Here is an 18,349-nt window from a genome sequence, read left to right on the forward strand (position 1 = left end):
CATGAGGGGATAAACAAGAAATGCAGAGAAAGGACAGGCAAGGAAGTGATCAGAATAAAGAAACAGCACAAAGCACAATAAGCTTCAATTGCCTGTTAATCTGCTTTCTTGGCAGTGATTGACAATTAAAATGGAACAAATGCTGGTCAAATAAAACCTCAATGTCTTACGAACTGCTTCTGAAATCTAAAAGGAGTGACAGTTCTTGTCAGACAGTGGAACCTTGGAAAAATATTGAGCAGGGAAACATTTAAATAGCAAAGATCAACACAAAAGAGTCCAAGGATTTTAAGAAAGATAGGATGGCTCCTGTAATTCTTGCTTTCTGGGAAGCCTTGGGAAAAGAAGATCAAGATAAGAGCTTATTAAGAAAGAAGAAAGCACTCGGCATAGGTTCAAATGTAAATCAGCCTGAGTACCTTTTTAAGATGTCAAGGAACAATACTGAAATTTATAAAAAAAACAACAAACCAGACACACTTGAGGAAAATTATCTAGGAGCAGATCGTCAGAAATCACACATATTGATAGCTGGTGCTTCATTCTCTCTACCCTGAACACCAGAAAATGAGTGAGTTGCACATTAAAACTTTCTGATGTAAAACATCATCCAGTGGGTGGTATCATGGCCAGGCAGGGAAGGAACTCTAAGTGAAATGAGTAAACAGCACCTTGGCCATGTTTAGTTCAGAAGCTGTTAAAAAAGTATCACATTGTTCACTGCAGTCAGCTGACAACTTAATCCAGAGGGCGGACTTTTGGAAGAGGAAGACCAAAACTGTTCCATCTGAGGAGATATTGCAAGTCCAAGAGGGACCATTTGAGTCTATAAGGTTGAACAATTATTTGCCCAATAATCAGGAAAAAAATTTTCTTCTTAACGCATCCCAGCTGTCTGAAAAGTGGGAGGGAGAAGAATGGCTTCTTCCCACATACAAATACCCCACATGGACGATGGTGCTTGCCTGGGCCTTTCTGTGGGTAGCAGTCCAGTTAGACTATCTTTTTCATGCTTAAAAGCATTCAAGAACAGGGAGAGAACAGCTCTCATCCTGCTTTTGATCTGATGTGAAGCATTTCACACTTCTATTTCTTTTCCTTGAACATTAAGAAGTGTGTTTAGCTCCTTATTCTAGAGTTTCCTACTGCCTGATATTCAAAGATTGGCAGGAAAACAGGGGAAGGACACAAAACAAGTCCAACTGGTTCACTCTCTTGTTTTCCAGGGTGAAGCACTGGGGTAAGTAAACTAACATTCACCTGATACAATCTTGCAACTCATGGTGATAGGCTGGAAGGATTTTCCTGGTGACTCTGCAGGGCTTGGACTCTGACCTTGAGGCACTATTTTACAGCTAGCTGCAATGGGTTGAAAGGCTGAATTTCCTTGAGAGCCAAAGGCAACTTTCTGTGTGGCTAACTTGGTGGGAGTCCGTTCTATCGAAGATGGCAGGGAATAAAACGTGGCATGTCTTTCGGTTTCAGCATTCCCAGGGAATCCTGATTAAAACAGGGAAAAGAAGAGAAATAGTTCTTAGGCTGAGAAATCTAATTCCCTTCTGCGCTTCTCTACACAAACAAAATTCAGGTACAACAAATACACTATTGAAGGAAGGAAGGAAAAGCAACTGGTGGGCAGTTTTGAATGAGGAGAAAGTAGGGTAGGGGGTTCCTCCTACGCAAGCCTGTCGGATCTGTGTCTGAACAGAATAATAACATGCTACTGTGCACAGGCTGTTCAGCTGTGTCAGGTGATCACCCACTTACATATTTTCTTGGAACAACCACTTTATTGACCAAAAGCTGCTGGTAGTTTCAAGTGTCCTCAGTTAGAACTCCACAGGGCTAAGGCTAGATCTTTCACAGAGAATCTCACAGCATATTTTTTGGTGTAAGAGCACAAGCAGACCACCTACTGCCTTTTCACCTGATTCACCTTATCTGATGCAGAAGACCAATTAACCTGGAGCTGGTGAGAGAAGTCACTGCCTGTCAGTGTAAGAGAGGCAGGTTTACTTCCTTACTGTTGGCTGCAGCACTGCTCACATAAAAGGTGCTGCATATCTTCCTTTTTGAATAAAAAGTCTGTGCATTTAAAATCTGGCTGTGTTTCTTCTTTTTTGGCCACAAGAAAACATCACATTCTTCTTGCTGAGCCAGAACACCGCCAGTGGCATCATGGCACCTATCAGAAAGAGCACTATGCAAGACACCAACTTAAACACAATTCCATGACCACAGAAATGTCAGGAAGAATCAAGAAAGCCGTCAGACCATGTTGCACGTGACCATATTTTGAAATATAAAGTTGCTGTTTCCAGCAAGTTTCTCACACTAAAATGTGCAAACCATAAAAGACACCCTTGTTTATCAGTCCAGTTAACCAAGGTCTGTCATGTAAGCCTTGACACCATACATTTCAGAAAATAAAGCCAAATGCTAACAGAGGCACAGTTTTTCCTACTTCAGGCAAACTCAGAATCGTAACAGTGTGCCCAAGAGGCCAGCACTAGCTTATTTCAGGCAATTCAAATGATCTTAAGGCATCAACTGCAGCCCCCCTGCAACAGACGCCACATTTCCTGATCTTACAGGGGCTGGTGAGAATGAGACCATGACATGCACAGATGCCATCCCTCAGACAAACATACACTACATCTTTTTCACTTTCTATTTTCAGCACCACAATTATATAGCCATTTCTGTTCCCCCACAGTCAACTCATGTTAGGCAGCAACATATTTAACTGAACACACCATTAGACCAATTTCTTAAATGTATACGCAGTCCCCCAAACATTCAGAAACCTAGGAAACCTTCTGAAAACAGTCTGCCAAGAACAAAACTACAAATGCTATTCAACAACCTTTTTTCCAGCTGCATCTGCTGCATAAAGCTCCATATTCACTAACGTTAGCAAAACAGAGACCACTCAACAAACTCCAGATTTAAAAAATGCCCCAAAAATCAAACCCAAAACCCAGATAAACTCTAACAAGTTCAGAATTACACTTCATAGTACATTGAGTAAATGATCATCTGGGGTGAGCAAGGAGAAGGTAGCACTGGCAACCTTTAAGTCACAAGAGCAATTAAGAGGAGGTATCCAGAAGAGCTGAAGTTCCAAGAACTCAAAATTTCACCAACAGTGATTTGCTTTACCTTTGTCCACGGAAGCATCTGGGCTGGAGTCCCGCAACTGTTTAATTGGTGAAGAAGCCTTGACTGGGGCTGGGATATTCAATGGCAGTGGTAAAGATGTAGGAACATCTGAAAGGTCAGACTCTGAAGACTGGGAGAAGAGATACTCCTCGCCAAGGGAATGCCTATGTAGCTCCACATCCACTACCTTCCAGAAATAGGAGAAAGGATGACATTAATATTTGGTAGCTGGATAAAGATGTAAAAAGTGAAAACAACTATGCCTTTTCTTTTTATTTTAATGTCTAAAAACCTCTCCTCTCCCCACCTCTGCATAACATTTCCATTCATTTCAGGGACACTTCCCAGAGGTCCAGCAGCACCCAAGCTAAGACAAAAATCTTCCAACATTTAACCCCCATGGCAAAATAGCGCATCTCTCAGTCCGTGGGAAGATCTGAATAGTGAATCCTGGAAGGAATGCAGAGCTGAGCTCCAAGCATCCCACTAAGGAAAGGACTGCATAACCCCTTAGGGACAGGCACAAAACCACAGCTTGCCTTTTCTGCCTTTTTTTGATAAGGCCTTGAGAAACACACCACATTATCTACTCTTCAGAAGTGTTCTTTAAATCGCAGTAGACATCTCACATTAATGTTTTGTCCACAGACTGAAAAGCTGAAGTAATGCAATTTCACCATAAAAATTTCCATTCACTACAGTACAAGGGGAAAATAATACCAAAAAACCCTTTAGAGATACAGCAAACAAGTTATTAATTAGTTTATTTTAAGTTTAAAGAGTTCATTTTCCATGAAGATACTGAATTCTGACAGATGCAGAAACTCAAAAGTACTTAACATACTGCAAAATTTCAGCAGAAAAGAAGTTTAAAGGGTAATCCCTTTAACTTCTATTCTTTATGTATGAGATCTGCAGCACATCAGAATGCAAATCGAGTCATTTGGTACCAGAAGCTCCACAAAGAAATAAAAATTGAAACTGTAGTAAAAGTTAAGGTCTTTATGAAAGAGCTGGTAATACTCTCTCCTGAACTAGAGAGGAGAAAAAAATTACTGTTGTCATGAATAGTGACAAGGTGACATAATCATGTAACAAGAGAGCAAAATCTACATTCCAGAAATCATGAGATCAAATGGGTCTGACTCTGTGCTTAGTACCATGTATCTTTTTCTTTTTAAACATCCTTAAGGGAATCAAAGTCCAACACTCATCTTGCGACCCGCTGACTCACCGTTTCTGCGCCAAGTGTCTGCAAGCCTGTGTAGGTCCTGTCCAACTGGGTAAAACAATATAATATATTTATATTAACCAGGGAAAAGCAATATATTAGCTAGAATTTACAATACAGTTGTTTGAAAGAAGTTGAAACTATGTAAGTTGAGCAGCAGTGCATCCAAGTTTTTGGAGACCACAGGGTCAGAAATCTGTGTACTCTGTTAAGTACCCTATCTTCTGCAAAAAAGTCAACCACAGCCAAGATGAAGGAAATAAGATTGTTAGGGAAATATTATTTTAGACTAAGACAAGCCTTTGAGGAGCGTCCTTTTTTATTCCTGATGTCAATATAAGGGAATGATAATGAGAAAAAAAAAAATCAAAGAGATTTAAACTGACCAGCACGCAGGCTATGTTTACACTCTAATTTTTGATTCACTGTTCACACTGAGAATCAGTTGATAGAGGCAGAAAATCCCAGAGATTATCTAAGATATCTTTAGAGAGAAGCTGGGTTTGACAGGCTCACACTGCCCTGGAGCTCAGACTGGCAGCCACAGAGGAGGACTCAGCTCACTCATCACTTCACAGCTGCCACAGGCTCCATACGTGAACAGCAACGATTTGCTGACTGGAGTTCTTGTGTGCCATGGACTGGCTCAGTTTTTGTCTGTAGGCTGGGCTTCCTTTGATGCACAATGTCCATCTGTTACCAATTTCCCCCCAAGTTATCTCTCTTCAAATATATTTTACTCACCATCTGCATTAAATGTCCCTAAGTTCCAGAGGAAAATTTTCAATCTTCTCTACTGTTTATATTTGGGGTTGCAATGAGGTATCTACATTGCATGAAATTCATTAATGCAGGCAGAATTTAAATAAAACTAATCATGCTGCTCAAAGAAACAGGAAACTAAACCAGCTCAGGACTTAATTCCACTAACGCTAGGGACTACTTATTAAAAGGAAAACAAGAGCAATGACCTAGTTTTCCAGGACTACTGCATACTATAAATCCTATCAAGTGTCACAGCACAGGTGAATGAGTTGAAAAAGAAGGCTCTCTTCAAAAGGCACAAGGAATGAACGGGGAATCTTAGCCTGCCCACTCTAACGAGAGATAATCTCTAACCAATATGTGCAAGTGCTGAAGGAACAGAACAAATCTAACAATCCCTTTACCAACAGAAAGATAGCCCTGCAGCACCCTGTCCAGTTAGAGCCAGCGACAGCACAACAAAAATCTTAGACTGCAGGGAAACAACAGGTAAATGCTTTGCTGCTGTGTGTAGAATCAGTTCCAGCCTCTGCAAAGCTGCGTTCCTTGGCTCCCACATTCACTCCAATATAGCCAAGGTAAGAGGCTTTCCTGGATTTTTTTTGATTCTCCAGCTCAACTATACATGTGCAAATAACCAGTAGGACATACACACAACAGAGAGGCAGAAACACACACACACAAGCAAAGCCTCTTCTAGATTTTGCAGGAGAGCTCATTTAATCGCCTTTCTCTGATATTTCGTTCAAATACCTTCAAATTGTGTATGATATCAATCCTCTTGTTCTGGCTATCCTTGAAGTGTATCTGGACTCTCACTGGAAATTCTCCCCAGCCTCTCCTGGTCAGGTGAAATGGAGGTTCTCTGCAAACAAATGGTGATTCACACTTTGGATGCAGAAGTAGCTTTCACCTATCTCTTCTTCAGAAAGCCAAAGACTGCTTTCTAGCTGACAACTAAAGCTATCTTCAGGCCTGCTATTCACCAAAGACAGAATGCAATCACAAAAATTAGAATTTTGTGGCTTTGGACAGCTGAAAACATACTTTTATTTTGCACGAGGGGAAAGGGAAGAAAATGGGAAGACATTGTTGGATGAGAGCACACAGCAAACAAACATTTTTTTTAAAAAACAACAAAAAAGAAAGGCTGTGTAATGCCAAATGAAAAATATGTGTTTCAAAAAACCCCAAGTCAGCTGCTAGGACATACCAGTAAGGTGAGTTTTCAATGTAGCATTTTGCAATCACTTTCTGTTATTCCCTATCTAGTAGCAAGAAGGCACATGTTTCACATAATGCCAAAAGAACAACATACAGACAAGAAAAAGCTAATTCAACACTGGCATTCTCCAAGCTGAAAAAGAAGGGTATACTTGTCTCTAAGTTTGCTGTTACTTTCTTCATATTTCAGCTTGTTTTTTATTGTAAATCCTAACTGCAGTTTTGCAATGAAACAGAACGCAAGAGGCTTAAAGGTTATTTTTAGTCCAGAATATTAATGTTCACTATGACAACTGGGACTGTGCAACAAGAAATCAGTTAACCAGACGGGATTAAAACAGAAGACAAACAGCACTAACATCAGATACTGGAAACTCAGAAAGGCAAAAAGACAGCAGTCAAGTGTAATTTAGTATGTTATATAAGAAAAACAAAGGAGTCTGCTTTCATTGTTCTCAAGGTTGCCTTCTCAGAAACATTACTGAGGCATACCAACACTTCTTATTTCAGATAAGTCTTTCTCGAGTTGCCTTTCAGCGGTTTAATTTAGCCAGAATTAAGCTGCCATCCTGTACCTAGGCAGTCTCCCCATGCTCTTCCAGGAGGCAGCTGAGCATGCTGTGGAGAAGAATTTCTTTGGGAGGACACAAAGTAGTTTGAAGGCATCCTCCTGCTGTGTTGTCCAAAGGAGCAAGAATGAAAGACTGACAGGGCACTTCCCTGCAGCAATCAATAGAGAATCGACCCTGCTCACCTCATTAGGGTCACAACTTTGAATACAGGTTTGGGAGAGGACAGAGAAGCTGCTCTGTTTCTGCAGCATCAGCACCATTACACTGATGAAGCATGAAGCCAGCACCACTGACCTCACTACACTGGAGAAATATTTGGGAAGAGGATACTATTTCTTGCCCAAACGCACACTTATCACTAAAACTATGGGCAAAACAGCTTTCCAAGGCTCCTCTTTTTTTATACACTGTAATGGATGGGAGGTAGTAAACACCTCTTTTATCAACAGAAGTCTAACCTGAGCAGCAGACAGTGTAACGCATACAGGAGACACACAGACTTGCATGAATAACATGAAATGCAACAACTGAATGCTTTTTCTCAGTAGGAAATTAAAAAAAAAACCAAAAACACTGCTTGGTACATTTGCTACATAAAAACTTATTTATTTTTACTATTCTTTTGGACTAAGTCAAGCCAAGACAGACGTGGAATACTAAAGACATGTTAAGACAGACATGGAATACTAAACCAGGAAAAGAAGTTGCTAACTTTCTAAGAACCTTGGCACTGTAAGCCTGGCAAGCATAAATACTGGAATAGTCCCTGGAATAAAACCTTATTACCTCACTTCTACCAGGTCATTAGGTTTGTAACTGGGATGGAGGAAGAACCAAACTTTCTTGACAAAATGATTTATGCTGGGTTCTCTCCGGGAGCCTCGGACATACACCATCCATTTATGGGTCGACTGATCATTTTCTTCTCTCTTGTCAGGGGGAATGTACCTGGCAAAGAAAGTAAAAAACAAAACCAAGATAAAAATCCCAAACAGATAAATACGAGAAAAAAGTATTTTGGAAAAGATTAAGGAAAAAAAATTGGGGATGGTAAAATTCCTATGTGAACCTTGCCCCCTGTACGGTTCTGCTCGTAATTCCTTACTGACAGTTCATCCAGAAACAGATACAGGTACCATGATCTACTCTACGCTTCCAACACATTTCCTCTATTTTAGTGCACAACTGCCATATGAAATTTGCCCACTTAAACATTTGGCTCTTAATTAGGAAGACAATTTTAACACTCTATCACTGTCAGATCCCTTTCCCCAGCTTATTCCAAGATATCAGGAAGCAAAACTGCACCAGAACACTACCAGCAACTGCTACCAGAAATAAAAAAAATAAAAGTTCTTCTTATACATTTTTAAGAAACTTCACAGTCAATACTTTGTTCCAGATCCAGTCTTAGGCAGATTTTCAAGAAACAATTCTAACATCATAAGTCTCGTCAGCAAACGTTTGCTACTTTCTATGCAAGAAGAGGAAAAGACCAACGTGAGTAGTGTGAGGGTGAAGTTAAAACCTGGACTTGCACATAGTTTCCTAAAATAAATGCATTTTTTCATTAATTTCCTCAAAGTTCAAAAGTTATGTATATTTACCTGTCTTAAAGTTTGAGGAGGAACAAAAAATTTATAAAAACTGTACAAATTAATTTATTCAGACTATGCTGCACTGTAACAATATTCCTCATTCTGGTGGTTTGGTTTGGTTTTTTAGTTTAAAAAAAAATACATTGTTCCTATGGACACACTAAATTAGCCATTAGGACAACTTGGTTTTCCAAATTTTAATGGAAAAATTTGGCATTTTTAACTGGTCAGAAAAGGCTGAAAGACTCCCCTTGAGAGAAACAGATCTTAAAATCTCCATATATCTATCTAAAAAACCCAAAACAACTACTGCAACACTAGAACACTCTTGCAGACGCTAGAGGAGAGCAGCCTTGGGTACAGTGATTATTCAAGGCCCTTATCTCATATTGTGACAGTCTAGCAACTTTGTCTCCTAATTTTAACCTCCTACTCCATCTAATCTTGAAATAAAAGGACCATCCCTCAGACTCTGGATACTAACTTGGAGACGTTGCCAACCACAATTGTTTTCTTCACATAAAGCCGTGAGGTTTCATCATTTGACAGTCCGGCATTTCGCTGTCCTGGTTTTTGAGAGCTGGAAACACCTGAACTGTCCTGAGGATAGGGGAAGAAAAAAAAAAAAACAGGCAAACAAAAAACCAAACATTCCTCTTAAACATCATTTTATTTGGTGCTAGAAAAGTAAGGTGTTGTTAAAAAAGTAAACCTGTATAGCTAAATGAGAGACCAACAACGAATCATCCCTAAAAATACTTAAATTGCTATCTAGGCACGCTGAAGTAACTCAGGCATGCAACAATTACATACTACCTAGCCAAGTGTACACCGCATAGCTTAACTGAGCATACGTTATGCAACATACCATGGATCTGAGCCATGATTTCAGGGTTTTGGGTTTGGGTTTCAAAAGCACTGCCACTGCACTATCAGAAAAAAATCAAGCACTGCTAGAATGACATCATGTTGGTCACTAATCAGAAACACAGCAATATCTCCCATGAGTGGCTTCTGAAAATCTAAATCTTTCTCATTCCCAGCCTATACTGCTTTGAGGGACTCCAGCGTTGCTTCTCAGTGAAGAACTGAGGCTGAGCTTGAGACCAGAATTCAGCTCCAACTCAACAGGGATAGGAGTCAGCCATGTCACATCTCCATAAGCCTACAAATCCACTGTAATACTTGGGCATAATAAATCCAGCCTAAGCAACATCATAACACAACCTCAGCTATTAAGCAGTGGCCAAGATTCCCTGATAAAATGATGCCATGGCTGCCCACAGTGCCAACGCAGGCTGCACTGTCATTTGCACAGGAATGAGAGGCTTTTCTGTAACTCTGTTGGTAGAGGGGCAGCCCTGAGAATAAGGGACTGTCATCCTCTCATGAACAGAGTTGGTGCTGCAGCTTCCTGGAGCATACTCTGCTGAGCACTTGTCAGACAACTGTCAGCATGGGGAGCAGTGGATTCACTAGGAACTGCTACACCTCCTCTTGTTAAGTCAGTGATGCCTTAAACTGAAGCTTGGAGCCACAGAAGGCTGGGATGACTCCTGCTCCTCCTCATCACTCCCTTGACCACCTCTGGGTCACAAGCTGCATTGGTCAAAAATGTAAACATGCTACACCCAAGCAATGCAACTGCTCCATCAATGCCCCCAGTTCAGAAACAAGTGACATTGGTCTGGTGGTTTACGATATAGGTGGGTCCACATTCTGCATGTGGAATGTGTATCCACCTTCTGCAACAGACCCTAGGCAGGGTTTCAACAAACTGCAGCTCCATTATTGAGGGTGTCAGGCTGTTCAGAGGCAGAATCATTGGTCTTTCTGCCACATATTATTGCAACTTTTTCACTTGCAGAATGCAGTCACGTGCAGTGAGATATACACATCCCTAGTCTGGGTTAAAGGCTGTACTCCTCTGGCAGGCCTGACAGCTTAAAAGAACTGAAAAGAAAATGGAGAGTTTAATTTCCCCAGTTAAGGCTCATTTCACTTACAGCCAGCGAGAGCCTGCCCAGTGGAGCTAACTGCAGCCAATAGGTAAAGCATTTCTGTAGCTGCAAGGCGAGCCATAAAGGGAATGGATCCAGGTCAAAAATACCCCAGAAAAAAGTATGGGGGAACAATGACAGAAGGTCTTTTTAACCTGGGTCAGTCTGGTTCAGTTAGGCAAACAGTGATATTAGCATAACAGCAAGCAGCACCACCAAGAGAAAAGTAACTCAAATGATGCACCCAGGCTCTACCAGCTCATGCTCCCAGGGTGAGCTAACCCACCAGAGTCACTATGCTTTTATCACAGGCTGCTTAAACCCCAAACTCCAGTGGATCAACCACTCTAAGCAACCCTGTGGGCACCCAGGGCCAGGCAGCAGCATTACTTCATAAAAACACTGCTGGAATAACACATCTTGCTCTTCTCTCCAGGCTCTACTCTTCCTGACTTGACTTCTATCTGCACTGCAAAACCCTTTGCTCAAGCAGTAAAACGCCTCCTTCCCAGGAGGCTGCCAACCGAGACAGCGGCAGAGAGCTGTGTGAACACAATGCTACCACCGCTGCCTGACTGACCTCTCTGTCGGGCAAGACTGAGTTAAGAGGAGTTACCCAAGTTACATACACTTCAGTTAGCCTTACAGCAAAGCCAGGCTGAGACAGTGGGAGCAAGCGGTTGGAGAGGGTAAGAAACAGATCTTCAGCAAGGTGGGTGAAAACATGAAGAGCTCCTGGTGCCAGCACTGAGTCCAGACAGAGCACACACCTCCAACAACTTGACCACCACTCGAGTTTTACTTTACCCGGCCAGTATTTCTGCTCTGTCTCTGGTCCAGGCTGTTTGTCAGCCGCTCGTCTGTGTCCAAGTTGCCATTGTCTTTGTCCAGGAGAAAGTCATTGTGCTGAGAGAGCGAGTCGCTCTCGGAGTGGTTAGCAGATGGAGTGTCTGAGCCCTGGTTAGCTGGAGATGATGATCTGGAGGGCGATTCCAAGAATTTCTTGATTGAAGGGTGATTAAGAATTGTTGCATCACACGACCTGGTCCCCTGCAACAAAGAGGTCAGGCAGATCCAGTCACTATTTCTCTGCAGCCCAGATAAAAAGCAAACTGCACCAGAAGAAAATATGTCAATGTATGAAGAAAGAACAAATATTTAATCAGCTGCCCTGCAGGAAAATCATATGCCACAGAAGACAAAAGCTTAAAACTGTTCTACAGAAACAGCATCCCAAATTGAATCTGATCCTTTAGACATTTTTATCTCAGAAACCCACCTGGTTTTGGAAAGAACTGCAGCCTACTCAAATACCTATAATGGCGTTTTGAAAAACGTCTTCTATTCCTGTGCAGACACCTATAGCCTTTTGCCATACACAGAAAGGCCACAGCTGCCTGATTCTTGCAAGCAAGCCGGGTACATAAATGCACCAGGCTCTTTAGTTTTGATACTCATTGGTAGTCTTGTCAATGCCTATGAGTCAAGCTACACGTATTAGCACCCTGTCTGCTCCCAAAGCTTAATGGAGGATAAAGAATAATGTGCTTAGGCATGCTTGCAAACTTTCCTCAAAATGGATATCTTAGAGCTAATCTTAGATCCTCCTAAACCTGCAGGGGGAGGACAGGGCGGGGGAGTATTTTAATCTCCTTTGTATTTTTCATTACTGTGACAATGGCCCCTTTTCTTCTTTTAACCTCAGAAGTAGTAAGGGAAGCACCCAGCACTCGGAGCAAGTCTCCCTTGGCCACTTCTCCCAGTCACCAGTCCTCCCTGTCACCTTGGTTTGATGATGAATCAAACCAGCAGAAACACCCCTCCGCCAGGGTAGATAGGCTTACAACAGCTCCCGATGCCACAGACTCGCACTAGAGTTGCACTGACAGCTTGTTTTGCAGGCAGTACCAGCTGAAAGAGGCTTCCTTCTTCCCTGCCAGAACCACCCAGATCAGCCAGGCTGGCACAATTATTCATGGGGAGGGGGCAGGTCACAAAGAAAAACAAATCAAGAAACTGATTTGGCTGTTGTTGTTTTGTGGTTTGGGTTTTTTTTATTATTGTTGCTGCTTTTGTTTAGGCTTTGTTGTGTTTTTTTTTTTTCCTTGCAGAGTTTTTAATCCACCTAAATTCCCTGATTCAAAACTCTGCCAATGTGATGGAGGGGGTGGCACAGGGACAAGCACCAGCACCACTATGGAGCAGCAGAACTGCCCTCCAGAGGTGGTAGCAGGAGTGGAGTTAAACATCATCCCACACTGGATTTTAAAGTTTCATTTGAGAGCCTTCTTTCCAATTGTCCATTAGGTACATGAGTAAAGCAATTATCAACTCTCAGTTACCTACTTAGAGTCTTGCATCCATATATCCAGTGGCAGGGACACATACACAACATGACCAAGAAAAACCAAAAACCAAACCACCAGCAAGAATTATTTTTTTTTAAACCTCTAGTCAAGTAAAATGACCAACACCTTGTCCACTAATTTGTGGGAAACTGTCATTAACTGTAATCACATGGAATCATAAGCCTCAAAACCCAGCAGCACAGGGTTGAAGAACTGTTTAAACTTATGAGAACAGGTTAGGAATAAGTTCTGAATTAAACTACAAAGACTCCCATTCTACTAGAAGCAGAAACAAGACAATCATTCACTGTCAAGTCAAACATACATTAACCACACATTAAAAACAGACAACAAAGAAATCTGAAAACAGTAACAATTTCAAAATAAAAAGAGAACTGATTTAGCCTGCATGTAAATCGGGACTTAAAAAAAAAAATGCAGTCGAAGATACAGCTACACTAGCCATAAGCTCATAAAAACTACAGGAAAACTAAACAAAGCAAGGATGCATCAGTAAGTTTTGTGAATACTTAAGAACAATTACAAAAGTTGTTGTTTCTGGGAAGTGTGAAAATCAGCAAGGAAAAAACAAACACCCTGCATGGCAGAATAAGTAAAGAACAAGGGACAGTACAGCTCTTGATGACACTGGATGAAAGCACTTCCAAAGATCAGAACCTATGTTACTTTCTTCAGCTGCCTACACAAAAATCAAGGAGGGAAGAGGGATCTCCAAGCCTCCCAATACTACAATAACCTTTTTCAACTACAGTTGTTCACCTCAAGTTCACTGAAGGGAAAAGCAAGCTGAACCTTTTTGGTTTTACCCTACTCCGAGCCTTCTGGAAATCACAGTAGGAAAACCAGGAGCAGCAGTGTGAGCCATTGCTTGGAAGAGAAATTCTCATGGGACTAGTGTAAAACCCAGGTTTGTAGAACCCATTTACAGCTTCCAAAAATCAGCTCAGACCTTTACACCCTGAATTGAAAAGACTATAGGTAGTGAACTACAACTGGGAGTCTGCAGGAGTCAGGAACACCATGCCATTACCAGCCCATTAAGCACAGAGTGCTCAGAACTGGGATTTAACTAATAGGGTTTGGAGCTTGGTTAATCACTCTGTGATAGTTCCTTGATTTACATCCTGCTTTACTGCTGCCATCAGTCTGTTCACCAAACAGACTGGCTGCCAGGGTAAAGGGAAGATGGTTTCACGGCACTGCCAGAGCCTCAAGAAATCTTGATTTATGGGTTGTTCTTTTTTCTCTGATAAATTCCAAACCCCATCTGCTTCTACTACCTTCCTGCAAAACACGTTCCCCACTCTTCAGGGCTTTGCAAAGACAAACTGCAGTGTGTGACAGGCAAGGTGTTCTCATGCAAGAGCTGTTGAAAAAAACAAATGCAGAGTATTTCAGAAACCAGAACCAAGGGCGGCTGAACGACTTCTCAGCTGCCCCTTGAAGACTAGTCTTTGCCAAGTACCTGAGGCCCAGGCAGTGATGTACAAGTCTCCTCTCCCACTGTCACCCCATTTGCAGTTTGTGTTCCACCATTTCAGAAAATCACATCTCAAAACCAAATATCAGCTGAATAGCCAGTGAGCTACACGTCTTCCTTTGCAAATATTCCCCCAAGTCTTATGATTTCCAAAGTACTGTTTACCTCTCCAGCTTTCAGGAGACCGGCGGATGCGTAATAGTTTGCCACAATACAGGCACGCAGCTTATCCATCATCCTTCTTGCTTCAATCAGGCGCTACGAAAAGAAGTAGTAAGATAATGGTTAACGGTTGCAGCAATCCCCTCAAACCCCAATACACCAGGATCTTATGTATTTTTAAGAACAAAACCTTTATACCTGATCTATAACTTCAATTTCATGTTCTTTACTCTTCATTTCGACAGCAAACTGTTCTTTTATAATGGTTTCAATCTTCTGCACAGCAACATCTCGAGCTGTACAAGCGCACACATGGAAAACAAAGAAGGAGGAAGTACTTATATTTCTATTTTTGAGGCTCTATTTGAAAACATGAAGATCAGAAATCGTTATGGAGTGAGAAGTGAAGGGGTAAGTTCAGCACACACACAAAAAAAAGGAAGGATCATTTTTCTGCAAAAGAGAGTAACTGTCTTAACAAAAAACACATGTATCTTTAAAAGCTGGCTTATGTGGAGAGCTATTTTTGCCTTTTTAGGTCTGAGATGACAAATAACACAAGATGGGAAGAACAGGACCAGTTTGTTTACTTCTGTTTCAGTAAAGCTGTAAACAGTAAAAGAAAAACTCAAGTGTGCTACGGCCAAGTGCAGTTACCGCTGCGATTGCGCAGGAGTATGCTGGAACACTACGTACATTTTTCTGCTCTCTTTGGCCCAATTCACATCCAGGAAATTTACACATCATGCAGCAATAATAAGGCAAACTAATACTTGATATGTTCAGCACTGGCATGAAGTCCAGCCTGCTTTGGAGTGCTTACAAGCCTTTTATTACCCACAAAAGAAACTACATTATCGAAAGCTGTTCTACCTCTTAGAAAATCCTCTTCCAGCACAGCAGTCAACAAATTTTAGCCTTTCAGCAGGAGTTTATTGACCTCGGTGGAAAGCATGTAGTTTAATATTTCAAACTGTGTGAATACCTTATTACAAATTAGCAGCCAAGAACTAAATTGTCATCTTATTGTGTTTTTCTAGAACATGTATAAGCATAGGAAGAACAATTCTTTTTGCTCTATTCCTACTGTAGACTTCAATACTGCCCTTTAAGTCACCTCCATTATATCAAGGGGGTTCAAACAACATGATTTTTTTTTTATCAAGTTCTAAGCAAGAAGTTGGAAAAGCAAAAATTGTACTTCTGAAAGAAAGCCTGGAAAAGGTCTCCAGCCTGTGTCAGAAGTACAGTGATCCCACTGCAAAGCAGATCAGAGAAACCGTCTGGGTTCCTCTGAAAAAAGTCTCACACTTTTTCTATGTGGAATAGGAGGTGACAGCACCAAGACTTTGCTTTGAGCTTCAGAGGAAGCATTTGTTTTACTAAAGGGTACATATCTGAAGAGGCTTCTAACATCCCAGTAAGAAAGAGTAAAGAAATCAAAAGCAAGTCAAAACTTTGCTGGTATGTTCCAGCTAGCATACATAATTTCTGATATAATCTGATCTGGTACCTACAACAGAAGCAAGGCAACTGATAATTCTATATGCAACAGGGGTATCCTAAATATTTTTACTTATTTCCAGATGGCCGTATGTATATATTCTAACACCAGAAATAGTCAAGCCTCCATTAAAACAGAATTATGGTGGAATCCGTATGAGCAATGCAAAACTAAAAACCAGAGGGATATAATTTTCCCCCAGTCGTGAACACCATGCCTAGGAAATTCACATGTAAGGCCACACTTAAAATAAACCTAAACAGATTAAGGTATGAGATGTACAGTTCAGACAGGGTCCACTGCATCTCTTCCCAAAGCTGATGTCACGCAACACAAGCATTATGACAATTAAAGCACTTTAGGATTTGTGGTTATATTACAGAAGCTTTTAAGAACACTTTATTTTCATATTTTTCCTAGCTTAGCATCTACTAATTAAGACTGTGTTAGTGAAATCTGTGTACTTGAGGAATTCTTGTATCAATAGTTGGAGATCTTCCATGAGAGGAAGAAAGAAGTCAAGTTAGAGGAATCACCTGAACAGAAAGTTCGCTTTAGCAAGGACAGTTTTCCAAGGCCCTGAGACTTTGCCTGATAATTATTAAGACCATCTGAAAAGTTGCTTCAAAAACAGATTAAAAACCCGTCTGCAGTCCCTGGGACACTCCACCACAGAGGGCGGCGACTTCTGGCGGCCAGGCAGGGCAGGCAGCTTGTGGGGGGTGACACTCTTCTGCCCCTGCCAGCTCCAGCAGAGCTCCACTGTCAGGGCCCCTAACCAACCTGGCAGACAGGACCTGCCCACAAACTCATTCAAGTCGGAGTTCAACCCCCTCAGACTTGTCCAGCTGTACACCACCCTCCATAACATCCCCCACGAAAGACATCATCGGTCCCTCTCCAACTGGCAGCTCCGGCATCCTGCTGTGTTCCTGGATCTTCTTCAGATCCCACAGCCAGCTTCAGTTTTTTCGCCATCTTGTTCATCAGCTCCTCCCCTCACGAACCTCTCACTAGCCGTGTTATGCCAAAACTCACTAATCTACTCCCTGTCCCAGGGGCAAGAAGCTCTACTCTCATTTGCCCAGCGACAACTGCAACCTGTCCCAGGCACCCTGCCAACAGGCTTCTTCCCAAGGCAAGCAAATCTGAGCGTGCCAAATGCAAACCTACTCATCCAGCTACTCTCTCTCTCTCCACTACTTCTTTATCCACCTTTCCTTCAGTCGGGTAGCTGCTCCTCCTCCTCCCTTGCCTCTTTGAAAGTCCTTCTCCCTAACTCATCCCTTCTATGCTGCTGTGTTTCACTTTATCCGCCTACTCCTGCAAACATCTGTCATCTTCCAAGAGCCAGTCTACCTACTGCAGGGTCGTGGATTTCTTCCTGCCGCTGCCGTGCCGTACTCCGACCTGCATCCCCCCACAGTCAAAAAACTGCCAACATTTCTAGAAGCAGACATCAAGTGCAAAACAGACGCACGGGTTGGAGCCCAGCTCAGCATGGGTAACTGCTGGGAAGATGCACTGGGAAAATGCTTCAGCAAGCAACAGGAGTCAACCTGCTGGGCTGTGGCCCTGGAGAGCTCGTGATCTAGCTGCTACTGATAGAGCACCTATTTCTGCATCCTCACGCCTTACTAAGGGTTCAGCCGGCAGGTAGGAAAGGCTCTGTGTACAACAATCACACCCTCCTTTGGCTATACAGAGGTATCACCAGCGCTCTTGCTCCATTCCTGCCCTTTGGCCCCTGAGGCTCCTACCCCAGTCCTGCCTGCAGACAGCCCGTGCGCCCACAGCCTTTCCCATTCCTGCCGGGAGATCCCTCCGGCTCCCACCATCTCCTACCTGACTGTTCGGCTGCTTTGTGGCGCTTGCTGGGATGGGTGACGGTGATCTCTTCGTAATCGGGGTCTTTCTCTGCGATCACTCTCTTGATCCCAGACATGTTCTCTCCACTGCGAGGGAAAATAACAGCATTATCGTCCCCCCACAGCGACCTCCCGGGCGGGCTTCAGCCGCTCCCCGCGGGGAGGCCTGCGGTGCGGCTCCCGAAGGAGCCGGGACACCTCCTGCCCTCCCCGGTTGCTGGAGGTCAGCCTGGAGCCGCACAGCCCCGAGCTGGTCCCGTTCTGCAGCGCCCAGGAGCTCCAGCCGCCGCCGGTCCCCCGCGGCCCCCGGGGGCTGTGCTGCAGCGGCCAACCGCAGCCGCGGGGACGGCGGGGACACCCCCCGCGCCCGGGTAGGGGGGCTGCGGGAGGGCCGGGCGTCCCTCGCACAGGCAC

The 18,349-nt window shown here is 42.8% G+C and overlaps 1 protein-coding gene across 9 annotated transcripts in view; it reads right to left on the minus strand.

Moving 5' to 3' along the window:
- The window catches only part of YEATS2 (YEATS domain containing 2), a 49,187-nt gene extending 30,844 nt beyond the window's left edge, over positions 1 to 18,343 (minus strand). For 8 of the 9 annotated variants that reach the window (XR_003399010.1, XM_026854729.1, XM_026854724.1 and 5 more), the window contains exons 1-10: positions 17,913 to 18,343; positions 14,762 to 14,859; positions 14,567 to 14,659; positions 11,360 to 11,602; positions 9,037 to 9,152; positions 7,741 to 7,902; positions 5,912 to 6,023; positions 4,397 to 4,441; positions 3,163 to 3,349; positions 1,261 to 1,500 (exon numbers count right to left, since the gene is read on the minus strand). Coding sequence is in view for 8 of the 9 variants with exons in the window: in XM_026854729.1 (XP_026710530.1) it covers positions 1,261 to 1,500; positions 3,163 to 3,349; positions 4,397 to 4,441; positions 5,912 to 6,023; positions 7,741 to 7,902; positions 9,037 to 9,152; positions 11,360 to 11,602; positions 14,567 to 14,659; positions 14,762 to 14,859; positions 17,913 to 18,012 (1,396 nt within the window). In the remaining variant the exon portion in view is untranslated. The remainder of the gene's footprint in view (positions 1 to 1,260; positions 1,501 to 3,162; positions 3,350 to 4,396; positions 4,442 to 5,911; positions 6,024 to 7,740; positions 7,903 to 9,036; positions 9,153 to 11,359; positions 11,603 to 14,566; positions 14,660 to 14,761; positions 14,860 to 17,912) is intronic. The other variant, XM_026854725.1, reaches the window with a different exon arrangement.
- Positions 18,344 to 18,349: the final 6 nt, after the last annotated feature.

Source organism: Athene cunicularia (assembly GCF_003259725.1).
Source record: "Athene cunicularia isolate RWA chromosome 9 unlocalized genomic scaffold, athCun1 chr9_part1, whole genome shotgun sequence".
Taxonomy (NCBI): Eukaryota; Metazoa; Chordata; class Aves; order Strigiformes; family Strigidae; genus Athene; species Athene cunicularia.